Source organism: Falco peregrinus, chromosome 1 (genome assembly GCF_023634155.1).
Source record: "Falco peregrinus isolate bFalPer1 chromosome 1, bFalPer1.pri, whole genome shotgun sequence".
NCBI lineage: Eukaryota > Metazoa > Chordata > Aves > Falconiformes > Falconidae > Falco > Falco peregrinus.
The window spans coordinates 88,457,866-88,473,487 of NC_073721.1; the positions used below are offsets into that span (position 1 = coordinate 88,457,866).

General features: G+C 38.1%; 1 protein-coding gene across 1 annotated transcript in view; it reads left to right on the forward strand.

Annotated features, from left to right (window-relative positions):
• Positions 1 to 15,622, forward strand: part of LOC101914590 (ras and Rab interactor 3) — a 175,168-nt gene that overhangs the window by 84,776 nt on the left and 74,770 nt on the right. The window contains exons 13-17 of the mRNA XM_055813961.1: positions 3,445 to 3,611; positions 5,813 to 5,927; positions 7,763 to 7,875; positions 8,514 to 8,579; positions 10,348 to 10,499. Coding sequence (XP_055669936.1) covers positions 3,445 to 3,611; positions 5,813 to 5,927; positions 7,763 to 7,875; positions 8,514 to 8,579; positions 10,348 to 10,499 — 613 coding nt within the window. The remainder of the gene's footprint in view (positions 1 to 3,444; positions 3,612 to 5,812; positions 5,928 to 7,762; positions 7,876 to 8,513; positions 8,580 to 10,347; positions 10,500 to 15,622) is intronic.

A 15,622-nucleotide genomic window follows, 5' to 3' on the forward strand; every position in this document is an offset into this window, starting at 1 on the left:
GAGATTTAAAAAGATAAAAAAAGGAAATAAAAAATAATGAAGTGGAGCACCAAAAAAATCTGCACCAATAATCTTCCTAGGCCAGCCTGGACGTGCCTTATTTTTCTTCTAAGTTTACCATTGTTAAAAGCAAAAAACCCTAGAAAAATAGAAATCATTAGTAAACTCCAGGAAGCCTTTCTCATTTTGCAGATAGACTTAAGCAATATTCTTTCATAGTTGTGGTGAGGTGTGCAACAAACAAAATACAACTTTTCTCAGCTATGTGGGTTGCTGCAGGAGCCTTCAGACCCAGGGTCCACAGGAGTGGCCAGTACTGCTATTAAAACAACTGAGCTAAGGTCTTGTAATGGGACTGTGTTTTTGCAGAACAGCTATGTATTGAATAATAGCCTAAATGACAATGATAATGTTCTTCTTTGCAGATGTACTAGGGAGCTAAGCAAAAATCATAAAACAATTTGTCATGAACTAAAAACATGCCCCAATTCAATAAATTTATTACTAAATAATTTTAGTTATTATTTTAGAGTGGGTGGTCAAAACCAAAACAACAGAGCAGCACAAGAAGTCATTTCAAAAGAACTAAAAAGACTAAAAATAAAATTTTCAAGCTGTATATTCTTTGTGCAGTCATCTAAGCCAGGGAAAATGAGTGAAGTCATCCATTTCCTAAAGAAATAAAGTCTCACTTTATTGAGATTGCTGCTAAACTTACTTATTAAATTCTTTAAAAACTACTGAGTTACAGAGTAAGAGAATACTTATTTAGCACTGGGTGCCACACAAGTTCCATGACCCAGCATAGTAGGAGCTGAAGAATATGGCCTAAGGCAGAACCAAGATGAGGTATACTTAAGGCTTTATATAAACATTTATAAAAGCTAGCAAACCCTGACACGGTGTCAGGTAGGCTGCTTTGGCCATGGTGGTTCAGAACTATTCCAGGCTAACTGCAAATGGCCGGTCAGCTTCTCTGTTAACCCAGCAAAACCCAGAATTACATGCAGTTGTTATTCCCTAAATCTCAAGCCTGGGTGCGATGTAATGTATGCAAATGTCATTTCCACTAATCATCTAGCTGTAAAAAAACAGTTCTGACTCATGACGTGTGGATGAAGCATCCACTAATAGAGCCAGGAATTTAATGGACAGGCATCTATTCAAACTGAGCAAAGATAAGGGAAAGGCAAGTACTCCACTAATATTTCCATTTTTGTGGAACTAAGCAAGCATAATAGCAATGCTAGTGGTAAAGGCACTGTGAATTCTCACAGTTAAGCACTTGTTTAATTCAGGGCATCTAGACAACACCCTGTCAAGATACGTATTCCCCAGAAGCGACAGAGTGCATCTATTTATTCCCTATTTTTCTCCATGCGATTTCGTTGCTTGTATTCACGTTATTGAAAAGGGAAATGGGACTGAATCTCCTGTGTGTAGCAGCACTGAAGTCAGTCAGACTATACCCACATCAGATCAGAATCTGCTCCATGCTTTTTTCCTGTCAAACAGTCACCCAGTCACCCTGTATTTGGAATTACACACTAAAGAAATTACTGGCCTAGGCCATGCTGACTTGTTTGACTATGAAGCAAGCTTAGCAACTTGGGTAGACAAAGAGTGCAAAATAACTAGCCAGGAGTCTTTTAATGATCAAAACTGTAACAAATTAAACAGGAGGAGGTATAAATTACTATAGGATATTCACAGCCTTGTTAACAGATTTAAAGTGAGATGTGAGCTAAGAAGTGTCACTTTTTGAACAGAAGAGATAATTATTTAAAAAATCTGTATAGCAGTGTACGCAACCAGAGGGAACAAGGACTTTCCTGTAAAATCTGTAATAGAGCCCAGTGACATGTAAAATTTTAGAATTAGAATTGACCATAGGAGACTTCAGTTATATGTTACAAGTTCTACAGCCACAAGCTACATGGGAATAAAGAGCCAATCTTAATCTAACATTTCCTGGTGGGTTGATGACATCTCCAAATCCACAAGGAAATCTCAAGGAGCTGATTTGTAACTTAAGCATGACAATTTAGTACTAGAATACATACTGAAGTAAATTAATAAAGACTTGCATTTGGACTCACCAAGTTAAATTAGATTAGTAAATAGCCTCATAAATTACAAAAGTATTATTAATTTTTAAATGTTCAATATTTAATTTCATTGCATCTGGTGCACTCTGGTCCAGAGGACAGATTTCAATCTGATTAAATTCACTGACAAAAACTCCCATTAAATTAACCTTAAACCCCCATATTCTTGCTGAAAGAAAATTCCTGGTGAAATTGATAAGAGCTTTCACTGATTATTACCTGCCCTTTATAATCTAGCTAAATAACTGAACTGGAAGGTATTCCTGATGATTTTCTTCAATGCTATCAACCATTTTATTCAAAATGACGTATAGTGACTCTTGCATATCATTACCAGTTAATGATGGAAATCCTTCCTAGCACAGTTCTAAAACGATGTAAAGAAAACGCAAACAAAACCCACCGTGCTGTTGGCAGTGCTACTTTGGTTTAGCCTATAAACAAATTTGTTAGCCTACTTGCAGGATACTTCATGAAACATACAAGTGTCCCATTTATCTATGTCCCAATAATAAAATAATAATTCTTTATGTGATTTATGTGCACATTTACAATACTTCACAGTTTTAAAAAATGAGAAAGTCTGTACTTGTCTTCAGTGATGACAGTTCTCTGGTATTTCTCACCCATTGAATTTGGAGAGCTGTGTGATATGAGGGATGTCAGTATCTTCAGTTTTCTTTATTATACGGGATAAGAGACAATCTCAAGGTAGTACCGTGTGCGGTTAGAGAGAGGTAACAAGTCTAGATCTCCTAAGTACCAGTTTAAAAGTTCCGCTCAGTGACCACAGTGAAGTGTGTAAAAGAAGTTTGTTACGTTCATAGGTTGGGTCTGTGCTTCTGTTTTCTGTAAAGGTATTTTCTGTTGCTGCACAGAAGGTACAGGTTATTTTCACTACAGGAATTTCCATCATCCTTTTTAAGAGGCATGGTGGGGGAGGGGTTTGGTTGTTTGGTTTTGGTGTTGTTTCTTTTATTTTGGATTCATAGTAATACAGGTATTTGAAAGAGCAACAAATGTGACTTAATTTTTGTTTTAAAATCAGCCATGTTTTTAAATAAATCATTGTAATTCTTTAATGGATTTACAGATTTTTTTTTTAAAAAAAAGATTTACAGACTTTGGCAGGCTGAACGATAAGATTCTGGATGTGCATGCAGAACCTGGTGAGAGTGATGAGACCAAGTATAGCTGAAAGGTGTACTGGAAAATGAGCTGATATGCACAGTTGTAAACATCCTTCTGGGATCTTCTGGGATTATCTGTTGTGTTCAAAGAAGTGTAACTGGGGATGGGAAAGCTGAACTGGTTCTTTCCTTTCTTTGCCCTGCAGATGGAAAAATGAACAAAGTTAAATGGATTTTGACATGGCCGTTGATATTTGTGCTCTTTTGCACCATTCCAAACTGCAGTAAACCACGGTGGGAGAAGTGTTTTATGATGACATTTGTATTATCCACTCTCTGGATTGCCTTGTTCTCCTACTTTATGGTGTGGATGGTAAGTACATGTAGCAGGACTTCCCACACTGAGTGAAGTACACATCTCAAAATAGATAATAGAACTTTTGTGTATTTGTTAAAGAAAAGCATGTAATTTTAATGCAGCCTCTTCAGCTCATACTCTAATTATTATAATTCTAGCTTTCTGCTGTTCTTTTCTGCCCAGGTAATTGGGCCTTTGCTGTATAGGACCCAATACCGTACAGGAAGGTGCCAGCTTGATTTTCAAGAGAATATGGACATCCACATCCTAATAATAAAAAGGAGTTAAAATTAAAATGTTTAACTCTTGACAGCTGAGACACCTTTAGAAATTTGGCTACAGGGTCTGATACTGAAACATGCATAAAAGGCAGATGGATGGCAAAATTTGAGCTCAGAAGTGGTGAAAAACACTTTGAGTAGACTGGAAAATGCAAGGAAATCCTTCTTAGTGAAGAGTATTGCAGGTATGTTTCCATTTGCCCTAGATCTGTGAGAAGCAGTATGTTGGATGTAGATCTGTAAATTGTTGTCAGTTCAGGAGCACACTTACTTGAAGATTTGATTAAGTTCCTATATTTTCTTTCTTACCCTCTTTCAGTTTCTCAAGTTTATGTTTTCAGTGAGAGAAGAGGCATGAATAGGAAAGGTCCTCAAATAGTTTCTGTGGTGGAAAAATTAGCCATACTTTTGAAGTATAGAAAGTTACCTTTTCTACAGTAAAAGACGGAAAAACAAAAACTTATATATACCTGTAAGTGGAAGATTGGTATGATGTGCTGCTAAAGAATTTATATGGCCATATTTCCTTTTAAAGGAAAATACAGTGAAGAAACCTTCAGCTGGTTTCATAGTGGAATATATATAGTATCACATATACACACTCATATATATACGTACACACACACACACTTTTCTAGTCATGCATATGGAAGAATTTTTATTCATGAGCTTCTTAACCTGCAAAATCTTTTTTGGGTGGAGAACATCTCTATCTTCCTCAAATGTGTCAGGCATTTGTGAACTGCTTTATGTTTCCTCTTGTGGAAGATTGTCTTCTATATACTTTTTGCAGCTTTCTATGTAAGTTTTGCATTGTGAAGTAATCCTCTTAACATAGACTGTGTTGGAGAAGTTCACATGCCAGCCAGTCATTCTGCCTGGCATACTGGTGCCAAAGCCACTCATTTCGTTTCACACAATATGTCCTTTGAAAGGCCACACTCTCTACCTTGGTTCCTTTTGTAGATATCCCCTTCACAAATGAGAGATGTGCTCATGGAGGCTGCAACACAGCTTATTTTAAGAGGCAACCAGACTCGAATACCACATTACCACTTGCAGCAGGAGAATCATGCCCACTCCTCTTTCTGAGTCACAGCCCCTGAGAATAAGGTCTGTGAGCGAGTTCCTAAAATACACCTTTTCTTTGGTGAAGGGTCCAGTTTTCCTCATGTAAGGGACTGGCAAACGTTTTCATGACAACGACGCAGAGCCTTAAAGACTTCCACCCTTAGCAGTCTCAGCAGGGAAGCAGCTGCCTGTCCCTGACTCAGACTTCTCACTCTCAGAAGACTATTTCCTTTTCAGCTGCCTGTTCAGTCTGTTTTCTTGATGTTTTTTCAGCCTTCTTCAGATGTTCCAGCTAAATACAGTTCCCTGTCCTTTCCAAGAGCTCTGCTACAGGCACCAGCCATTCCCTAAGCTCTTTTAAAGCTGCATCTGGACTCTCAGGAGACAGTATAACCAGACCAGGTCCCTTTTAGATTATATCAGAAGTCATGAAAGACAGTGGTTCTTTCTTCATGTGTTGGGATAAACTAAGTTCTTTATATCTCTGCCCCTATGTTACAATATAAATTGGTTGCAGTCCTTTTGAGAATAGAACCAGCAAGAAATTTGCTATTCTTGGGAATAAAAAAGATCCCACAGGTTGGATAATGTCTGGGCTTCTCCTTAAAAGATCAGTATGTCCTGTTAGAAGGACTTTTTGTTTGTTCGTAAGATGTTGAATAATGTGACCCAAAGTACTTTTCACAGGGTTGGTTTTAGGCCGGTTACTTCACAATGATTTAATGAGCAGAAATGGCTAAGTATCCTGAGTCTAATCATGTTAGGGTCCACACCAGAAATCAAAGTTAAGTGTATGCCACAATTGTATTGGAATGAGGAAACTTTCCAAATATGATAGGTTAATCTGTTTTCCTCACTGTTCAGGTGACTGTGATTGGATACACCCTTGGGATACCAGATGTGATCATGGGCATTACTTTCCTAGCTGCAGGAACAAGCGTCCCGGACTGCATGGCCAGTTTAATAGTAGCAAGACAAGGTACTGTGTCTGCTGAAGCATAACTGCAATCTTACACACATGCTCCGTGATTTACTTTCTTCATACACACAAATTCTCAATGCAATTTTATTCTTTTTTTCTTTTATTTTTACTCTTTCGGGGCCTCAGTAAAAGACAGAACACTTTGCTAATTATAGTGAACCAAAAAGTAATCCCTGTTCTGTTCTTTTGCTTCTTGGGACTGGGTACACCCTAGCATTCTTAGCAGGTCATTCAACACTCAGATATCCCATGCACGGTATGCATCAGTCAGGGTAAAAAGATTAAAGTAGTAGACAAAACTGGAATATCAGCTATTAAAAACTGCATTGAAGAATATATGCTGACCAGCACTTGTCCATGTAAAACTTGCATGATTTCTAGAAGACCTCTTGAACCAAAGGAAGTGAAGTGGTTTATGAGGATCGGCAGAAGTGATGTTGCTCCAGGCATACTTCTCATCTAAATGCAAACCTCTTTCCCACTGGGGATATATGAATAGCCACACTGGAAAGGGTTTTAGGTAAATGTCAGCTATGTCCTCATCAGCTTTCCAACTGAAATTGTCAAAGGCTTTCTCATGTATCTTGAAGTCGTGATTAAGTTTCTTTACATTTCATTTTTCCCTTGAGAAATACCCATAGCGATGTCCCTTCCTGGTGTTGAAAAACATTAAACCTGACAGTGTGATCTCCTGTACTGCAGCAGAATAAGAAAAGGTCCTAATTATATTCTTTTCCACTATTCCAATTCCCATAGTCTTTTTTTTTTTTCCAGATGATGAGATCTCCAGCACACATCATTGGGCAAACAAGGGTTCTGAAGTGATAAATGAAGTACTCAAAAGCCCCACCTTTGTAGTCTGAGATAGGAGTAGGCTGTTAAATGTTGCTTGATTGAAAATAATTATATATTTCAAATATTTCATTGTCCAGGTTGTATGATTTGTTGTGTGCAGGAAAATCTCACAAAGAGCAGTAAAAAAAGTATTCAGGATTCTTATGGAACTACCTTCCCACTAAATTAGTTTTCCATATGTAGTACTAAAGTGGACAGATTTTTTACAAAAACAGAAGGAAAACATGTTACATTTTCAAATGAACAGACTGCTTCTTTAGATTAGTTCTTTAGCATTAGGCAAAAATACTGTAACAATTGTTTCCTCTGAAAGTGAAGGTAAGCACTAACTTGGCAAAAAGTGATTCAGTAGGCCAGTGCCTAAGGGAAATCAGCAGAGGCGGAGAAGAATTCTGCTTTCCTCACATCCTTGACATAGGTGCAGAATGAGATGTGAGCCAGTGACGGGCATTAGGAGTAGATTTTGAGTAATGCCTAGGGACTTCACCACCATTCACTCCTTTTTTCCTTTCCTGTAGCATCTTATTGTTCCTGAGGTGAAATCATTGCTGATTAAGCCCTGCAGAAGTGCTTATTATCTTTGACTACCATTAGGTTGGGGTTTTTTCAGGATCACTTTTCATCGTTCACATGAGATAAAGGCCACATGCCACATATTAAATTCAGTAGATAATCTCCAGGTTCCCTGTGGCTGCAGACTACCTAGATCAAGACTTGTTTTTTCATTGGCATTGAACTCAGATAGTGGATGGATACCACACACCCAGTAAAAGTCTCCAAGGCACAAGGAAGATGTAGTTGGAGTGAGCAATTTTTGCATACTTTTTTCAGAAGTCATGCAAAGGTTATGGAAATTGTCTCCCTACCTCAGATACTCTGATCAATGCAAATCATTCCCCTTTGATTTCCTCTAGTACACAGAGTAATGGTTCTATACTTTGTTTTTACCCAAGAGTTGTGTTTTTTTTTCTCTTCAGGCCTTGGTGACATGGCAGTATCCAACACAATAGGGAGCAATGTCTTTGACATTCTGGTGGGCCTTGGCGTTCCATGGGGTTTGCAGACCATGGCGATTGATTATGGATCAGTTGTATGTATACTTAGAAAATCTTTAATTTGTTCTTTTGTGTATTTCAAAAAGATACATCCTAAAAAGAAAACATGCAAATGAAATTTAAAAAAATAAACAACCTGCAGAGCGTGTTATTGGTTGCTAAATAAGGTGTTATTTCTTGGCCAAGGAACAGGGAGTTAAGGAAGCAATTCTCCTTCCACAAGCTGCAATTAATTCCCTGTTTGTCAGCTGGAGTACATTATACTCTATAGCAGAAATATAGTACCATGGGTAACTGTTCATGGCTCTGTCATTTTCTTACTACTACACAGCTTCAAGCACACCTGTCTGTCTCCCTATACCTTGCTATTTTTGTCTGTAAAATGAGAATAACAGCGTATCTCTCTCTCCTGAGACTCTTTTAACATAAAATCCATTATAAATGTTGATTTTATTTTTTTTTACAGAAGTGGGATTACTTATACATTTATTTTGATTCCTTAATCTTCGTGTTCTTCATTATGTTAAATCTGTCATGGATTGGCATAGTTTAAAATGTGTAAGTCAGTCACTATTCAAAACAGGACGCGGACCATATATCAGTAAATTGATTTCTGATCTGCACAGCACAGGTATATGCTGAGCATTTTGAAGGTCTCTTCTAATTCCCACAGGTTAAGATAAACAGCAAAGGACTGGTCTACTCAGTTGCACTTTTGCTAGGATCAGTGGCACTTACTGTAAGTATCTGAGTGTCTCCCCATGTATTCCAATTGCAAAATACTTACTAGGTATCTACACGTTATAGAAGGATAAAATGGAAATAAGTCTTATTCCCAAAGCATTGGTTCTTGTCAAGTATCATTCTTCTAGCAATGCCATGAGTTTAAAAGCTCCCATTGTCCTCAGTGAGCCTCAGTGTCCTCAGGGACCTCAGTGTCGGCCCCATTGGTTTCAGTGGCAGTGTTCAAATTGTGGGATCCAATGGTACTTCTGTGCTCCTGTGTCCAGCTACATACCCCAGGCCTGTCTCTGCTTTATGTTGGAACAAGACCCAGGTATGCATCATCACCCTTCGCCCTTGTCTCTGATTCCCAAAACCAGCCTGGACTAATCAAGTGCTGTAGCTAAAACTCTTAATGAAGACTAGTCTGTAACGACTGTGAACCTCAGGACTTTGAATAGGCATGCTAAATGTCAGTCAGCATAAGACAGTTGTAACACATGACTTGTTAAGGTGAAACAATAACTCTGTTTCAAAAGTCAATTTTGCTGGTACTTAAGGTCTGCTCCTGCTGACTCCCAGGGAACCTCTGTGGGAAGAATCAAATCCCAAAGGTATAAAAATATCCACTGTATTAACATCTTTCACTCATTGCCTGCGGAGGCTCAGTAGAGGAGGGGATCATCACTGGAGATTTCACACTGTTGCATGACTATGTCCTATAAAACTCCACATCACCTGTGCACGACTTCAGTGTTAGAATGACCAGGGCTGTTCACTCTGCCACTAACTTCCTAATGCACCTGATACTTAAGCTCTGGGAGCCTGTTCTCTTCTTGTCTTACCCCAGTTCTGCCATGCTGCACAGTGTCTGTGAAAGAAAAAACAAATGTTCTGTAGACATTTGTATGTGATGTTGCTGCATGCATATTGGTAATCAGCACTTTGGAAAAAAATGGGAGGATTATGCAGATGTGCTGCTATGCTAGCCGGTCATGCTTTTCTGAAAAGAGTCTCTTCATAGAAGAAGCTGTATCACCTAGGTTTGAAGGATCTGGTATTGTCTCATTTGTTCTGCTGGATGCCATGATTTGCACAGACCCTCCCAGCAAAACTCAGTGGAAAGTTTTGAGCAAAAGGAACAATAATTCACAGGCACTCAACACGCTGAAAATAAGTGCCTTCATGAGGACTTCATTGCTTTGCTACCTATAACTTGTAATTCCCCTTAGTTCTGGAGCTGAGCAGAACTTCAAAGAAAGCACCTCTTCTGAAGTGGTTGAAAGAATAAACATTAGGTGCTGGTGTACTGCTGGGACATAAGGATCTGTCGGGGAACACTGGAGGGAGAGACATTCATGTAGTTCATGTAGTTCAGTGCAGTGCTTTAGATCATACTGAATCAAGGAATAACTGCTGCATGACTAAAATGTGCCCCATGTAGTGAAAATGCACCACAGACTGAAACAAGACACCTAAGTGTCTGTTTCTCAGTTACATAAAAAACTTGTGAAGGTGCTTCGAAGTGGGTTCATTTAGTATTTTGTAAAAGGATCTTGCGACAGCTGAGTCAGGCCAGAGTCTGAATTCTTAGTTTGGGCTTTTACATGCATTTTCTTGTTCAGAAAGACATATGTTGCTTTTTTGATCTTTAAAATACTGAGAATATGTTTTTATCTTCGTTGAGGATCTCTCAATTCAAAAGACACTCATTTTTAGTTTATAATAGTTGTTCCCAAAAGTCTCCTTTGGGCTTAATTAACTAACACTTTGTTTGCTTGCAGGTGTTTGGGATCCATGTAAATAAGTGGAAACTTGACAGGAAATTAGGCATCTACGTGTTGTTTCTTTATGGTATTTTCCTGTGTTTCTCTATATTGATAGAGTTTAATGTCTTCACCTTTGTCAACTTCCCTATGTGCCGAGAAGAGCTTTAAAGCACTACAAGGAGAGACACTGAAATTTTTCTGATTACGATTACACGTGCTGTAAATGACAGGAGGCATTTCACATTTCTTCCTTCTTTCCATCAGTAATTCGAGCGTTGTTCCTGCTTCATCAGCTAACAAGCACTTTTACCTGTGTGGAAAGAAAGCATATCTTTCTTTTAACATGCTAGCTCGAGGCAACCAAAGCATTTTCCTCCTCCTCTTTGGATATTGCTGCTCAGTCATGAGGCTGTGTGGATCTTATGCAGAACTCTAAAATGACCCATTTCTGGGACATTCTGTTGTGGTTTTCCTTCTCCTTTTGCAGACAATCAACCATCACCACCAAGGTTAGCAAGAGGATGGGAGAAAATTCATTATAGTTCTTTTGGTTTTGACATTTACTTTACATGGAAGGATGAAAGGCAAGTTCAGAACTTTTTGTGGCTCAGTCAAGATATCTCAACTACAGGACCAGAAAGTCCAAGGCACATATCACGGCATGTACTGTTGAGGACATCATTTCCGCCTTCAGGTGCTCTGCTAATAGAGGAACTGCACTGACAGTTTTTGATGGCAGTGTTGAATATTTACCATTCTTTTCAATGAATATGAACAATGTGGCAGAGAAAGAAGAGGAAATGGTTCTATGTTGTATCACTTGTGATGATGCACACTAAAAGTCAGAGTTATCTGCATACTGAAGAAGAGAATTACATGCAGAAATACATACTTGAAAAATATGTTTTATCATTAGTGAGGAATGCTGTATACACAAATATAAATTAACATTTGTGGAATATTACACCACAAGAAAAACTTTGCATTGGCCGTTGTAAGCCCATTGTGTAAATTTAGAAGAAACTAAACAAATAAACTATAACTGGGTGCTCAGTAACCATCAGTTTTGTCATCAGCTGAGAGTAGTATCTGAACATAATCCAGACTTTCTGACAACAAAACCCACCATGATCATGATTTGATTTGCTTGGTGGGAGGAAGAAGCTTATTTCATCGGTGAAGAAGCTGGTGTTTTCTTCTTCATGTTTTATTTATTCCCAGAAGCTTAATGAAGATGAATGTCTGACACAAAGCAGTGCAGTTAGACAAAAGCAAGTCTGTCAAGAGAATATGGTCCTTGATTTGATTGCATGCAAGTTTTGAAGCATGATACACTTCTTTGTAAACCCCAGCAGAAGCCAGGTTTCTATATCCTTTCCACCAGCATAAATCTGTTAAAAGAAATTGCTCTGGATGTAATTGACAGCAAGATCTGCCCAGAGTATTAAAAATAATGGGTAACATTCCACATTGTAGCAGTCATATGAATGCAAATCACTGAGACAGCGTATTTTCAAATGCTACTAAACTTCAAAAATGTTAAAGCTGTATGTGAATGATCACATAAAGTTTCTGAAGAAGCACAGTTAACTTTATACATAGATTTTTAAAATTTTTTAATGTTTATAAACCAAAACAAATCTATCAACTAACAGCCGATGCATTTTTAAATATATTAATATTTTCGACTTAAGATTATGTATTAAAAAAATCCCATTATTGTGTCAATGAAACCATACTACAAAACCTTATCAAACAAGCACTTACTAAGAAAGTTCCTTATTTTGACATATATGACAAATAATTATGTTTAGCCATCTCACATGCAGAATACTGTTTACACCAGGCAATGTGTTTACAACTAAGGCTATTTTAAAAACTATTTTCCTATAAATTAAGGAGTGTGTTCTGCTGGTGAATTTTTTTAGGAATTGGATACTTGCAATGTAATCTTAAGGAAAAAAGAGCACTGTATTTGTTACTTGCTTTATATTTTGCTACAAATGTCAGTATTGATATCCATTTAGGGTTTTTCACCTTAATTAAGTAGTTATGTAATTAAACTAGCCAGTCCTAAGGATGGCAACAAATACAGCATTATTAAAATGCTTTATTCAGTAGGCAAGCGTGACAGAAACACATTTGATCTCAAGTATGCTGGTGACCCCGTTTCCAGGCGTTCAAGACATTTTTCCTGTAGTGTAAAGCTGAGGGGATGGAATTCATGTTCATCTTTATGAGTCTTGTGTTGCAGAAAGGCTGTGAACATGCAGCATACTGCTGCACCACTGTAGGATCATCCTTCTCTAGTCTTACTCTCTTCCCTGATATCTTTCAGGAGGACAGTTTGCTGCTGAAAATCTTGTGATGGCTTAGATACAAGGCTGAAAGGAGCAGAGAGAGGGGCTGAGTAAATGGTTTTTTTCCTGTGTATTGCTGTTGGTTAGGCTTGGAGAACTAGCTGTCTCCAAGCAAACATTTGCTCTTCTGTGCACCGGTCAGGCAGCTCAGATGGCTTTACACTGTAGAAGAGTAATTCCAAAATCTAGTTTTGAATGCCTAGTGATCGGCTGAGTTGAGAGTGATGAGGGCATCAATGTTTACAGTGCCAGGACTAGCAAATTGTACTGTACCTTCGTATTTCTGAGCCAGGCTACTTTAGAAGACATGGGGTACCAATTTGTTCTGTAGCAGCTGATCTCCAGCCCAAATATGCATGAAATTGTGTTTGCTAATGCCATCAATCCTTCAGACATCATTTAGAATTATTCTGCCTAGACTGAGTATCACATGCTCCAGAAAACCAGTGTTCTGTTATAGCAAGAGACAGTCTCAGAAGGTAATGCTGACCTTAAATCACATGGCCTGGCCTGTCATCTGTAGCCTTCCCTAAAACATAGACCCACTTCACAACAACTTACGGTGAATTCTAATGCTGCATTTCATGAGGTGGACTCATATGCATCTTCTGCTATGAGACAGGTTTACCTGTCTAGCCATGCTTACCATTATAAATAACATTAGTCAGAATTTCCTCTGACACCACCACATGACCAGGGATGTATTGTTTGCCAAAGAATTATTGGATGCTGTATCAGGGCCTTGATGACACATAATCTCATGACGTAGTTTAGAGTCCCTATGTAGTTGTTATCCGTATGCTAAAATAAATAAAGATGGTAGTTACAGACCAAGTGATGCAGATAAACGGAATGGTCCGAGAAAGATCCAATTAACAAATTGTTGTATGTCAGATTAACCCACATCAGAATGTATCAGTAATTCAGGAGGCTATTACCAAGTGATAGCGGACTAGTGCCTTTCATGTGTATACAAAAAAAATAATTTGCTCGTGTGGTCAGGAAACCACTACAAATTTTGTCATTTTCCAGTCAAGAAAAGAAGTGATTTGTGCTTGGCTCTCTGCAGTTAGTACAGTTCTATATTGCAGCTGTTCAGATTGTGTCTGTTAGATTGTGTAGCCATGTTGTTGTAGTAACCATTGCAAAAGTTAGCTGGCTGAGTTTGGAATGCGTGTCACTATGTTGTGTAAGTTAATGTTTAGCTGAAGAGTGAAAAGAAAGCTGGTGGATGTGAGAGGGAAAACTGTTACTGTGATCTGAAAATTGCCAGCATGCTAACACTGAAAAGTAATACAACTCAGAAAAAGATATCCCATATCCAGCAAAGCTTAAGTTCAGTAGGGTTGATTCCATGCTTTAAAGCTAAGCATATATCCAAGTGCCTTGCTGGACTGTGTTCTAAGGTGACAGTGGAGCATGGTTTCTGGTTTTTCTGTCATATTCAGATCTTCTCATATTGTATTGGTTTTGCAGTCTGAAGATTTTATTTATTTCTCAAATTAAAAGTTTTGGCCAGAATCTGTGGACTTCTGCTCTGCTGATACCACTTTGGATTTCCACTCTTGTAAATAAGAGAATGGGTTTCTTGTCTCAGACTTCAAAACTGTGCATCTGCCGTGGTGTATGAGCAGGATCAAAACTGAATTACAGCTGGCCAAGGAGAGCTTTTAGCAGCTCTTCTCTGCTGCAGTTCCACTGGAGTAGCACAGTCCCACATAGACCCACAGGGTGCAACCCTGATTGTAGTGAGCAAGTGGGAACGTTTCCATTGAGTTCAGCAGTGTTTGATTACATTTATTACCATAACGATTGTACTGCATTATAAAGTATTGCCTGAGTAAAGATTTCAGGCTCAGGGTCTACAGGTCTAAATCTAAAAAGCTACAGTTATGGTTATCTTAATTAATATTTGATGATCTAAGGGCTGCTCTCTGGGCTGAAGTCTAGCCTAGGAGAACACCTCAAGTCTTCCCAACAGGTACAGCATAGTCAATCATCTTACTCCTGGCTCAGTCATTGGCGTGCCAATTTTATTTAATTTTTATTTGCTTGCTGCAGCAGTAACAAACATCTAATTAATTTGTCGTTTTAGATTATATTTGTAAACATTCTGTCAACGTGTAAACAAATAGAAAAGTTCTTTACTAGTCTAATACTTGGCAATTATAGGGAAGATTCTATTCTGTCTTTTATTTCCTTTGTGACTGTGCTTTAATTACACATACTTGTTTCTGTTATGTGTTTGCTCTAGTTGCACAAATCCCTCATGAGTTTTGTTGTCTTCCTTTCTTGGATTTTTTGCAATTGTAATGCCATTTATTTGCATCCTACAGTTAGATGGTTTTGGTAGAGTACTTTAAGCTGTGTAAATACAGGCTGATATTCATGCCAAGGAAAGATTGGACCTAATTTAACATGAAAAAGACACTAAAATAACACTGATAGCCAGGTGAAACCAAAGAATCTTTCTCATTGAAATGTATCACCTTTGAGCATAATGTTATGTCATTGCAAGCCTCAGATCTCACAGTTATTTGTGTTTAAGCACTCAGAAGGAAAAATCTGCAGCATGCATTTACTACACAATTTCCCTTCTATTTTTTGAGAGTCTGAACTCCAGATTTTTCATTTTGTTGGGTAGTAGATTTATATGATGGTTACCTAGGTAATTGACAGCATTTAGTTCCAGCAATTCTGTACCAAACCCTTTATTATTCCCTTGAACTATTTAGAAAACTGTATGCAAGTGATCAGTGTTCTGCTGAAGAATGTTGTTCAACTGACATGTGCATTCCAGTTTCTGACCTACTGTGTACATGTTTAAAAACCTCCTTTTGAATAATTTAAGTATACACTTTTCTCACATTTCCCCCCGTGTGGGGTCCTGATATTTTCTCTCCAGAGAAAGCTGTGAAATCCTATACATC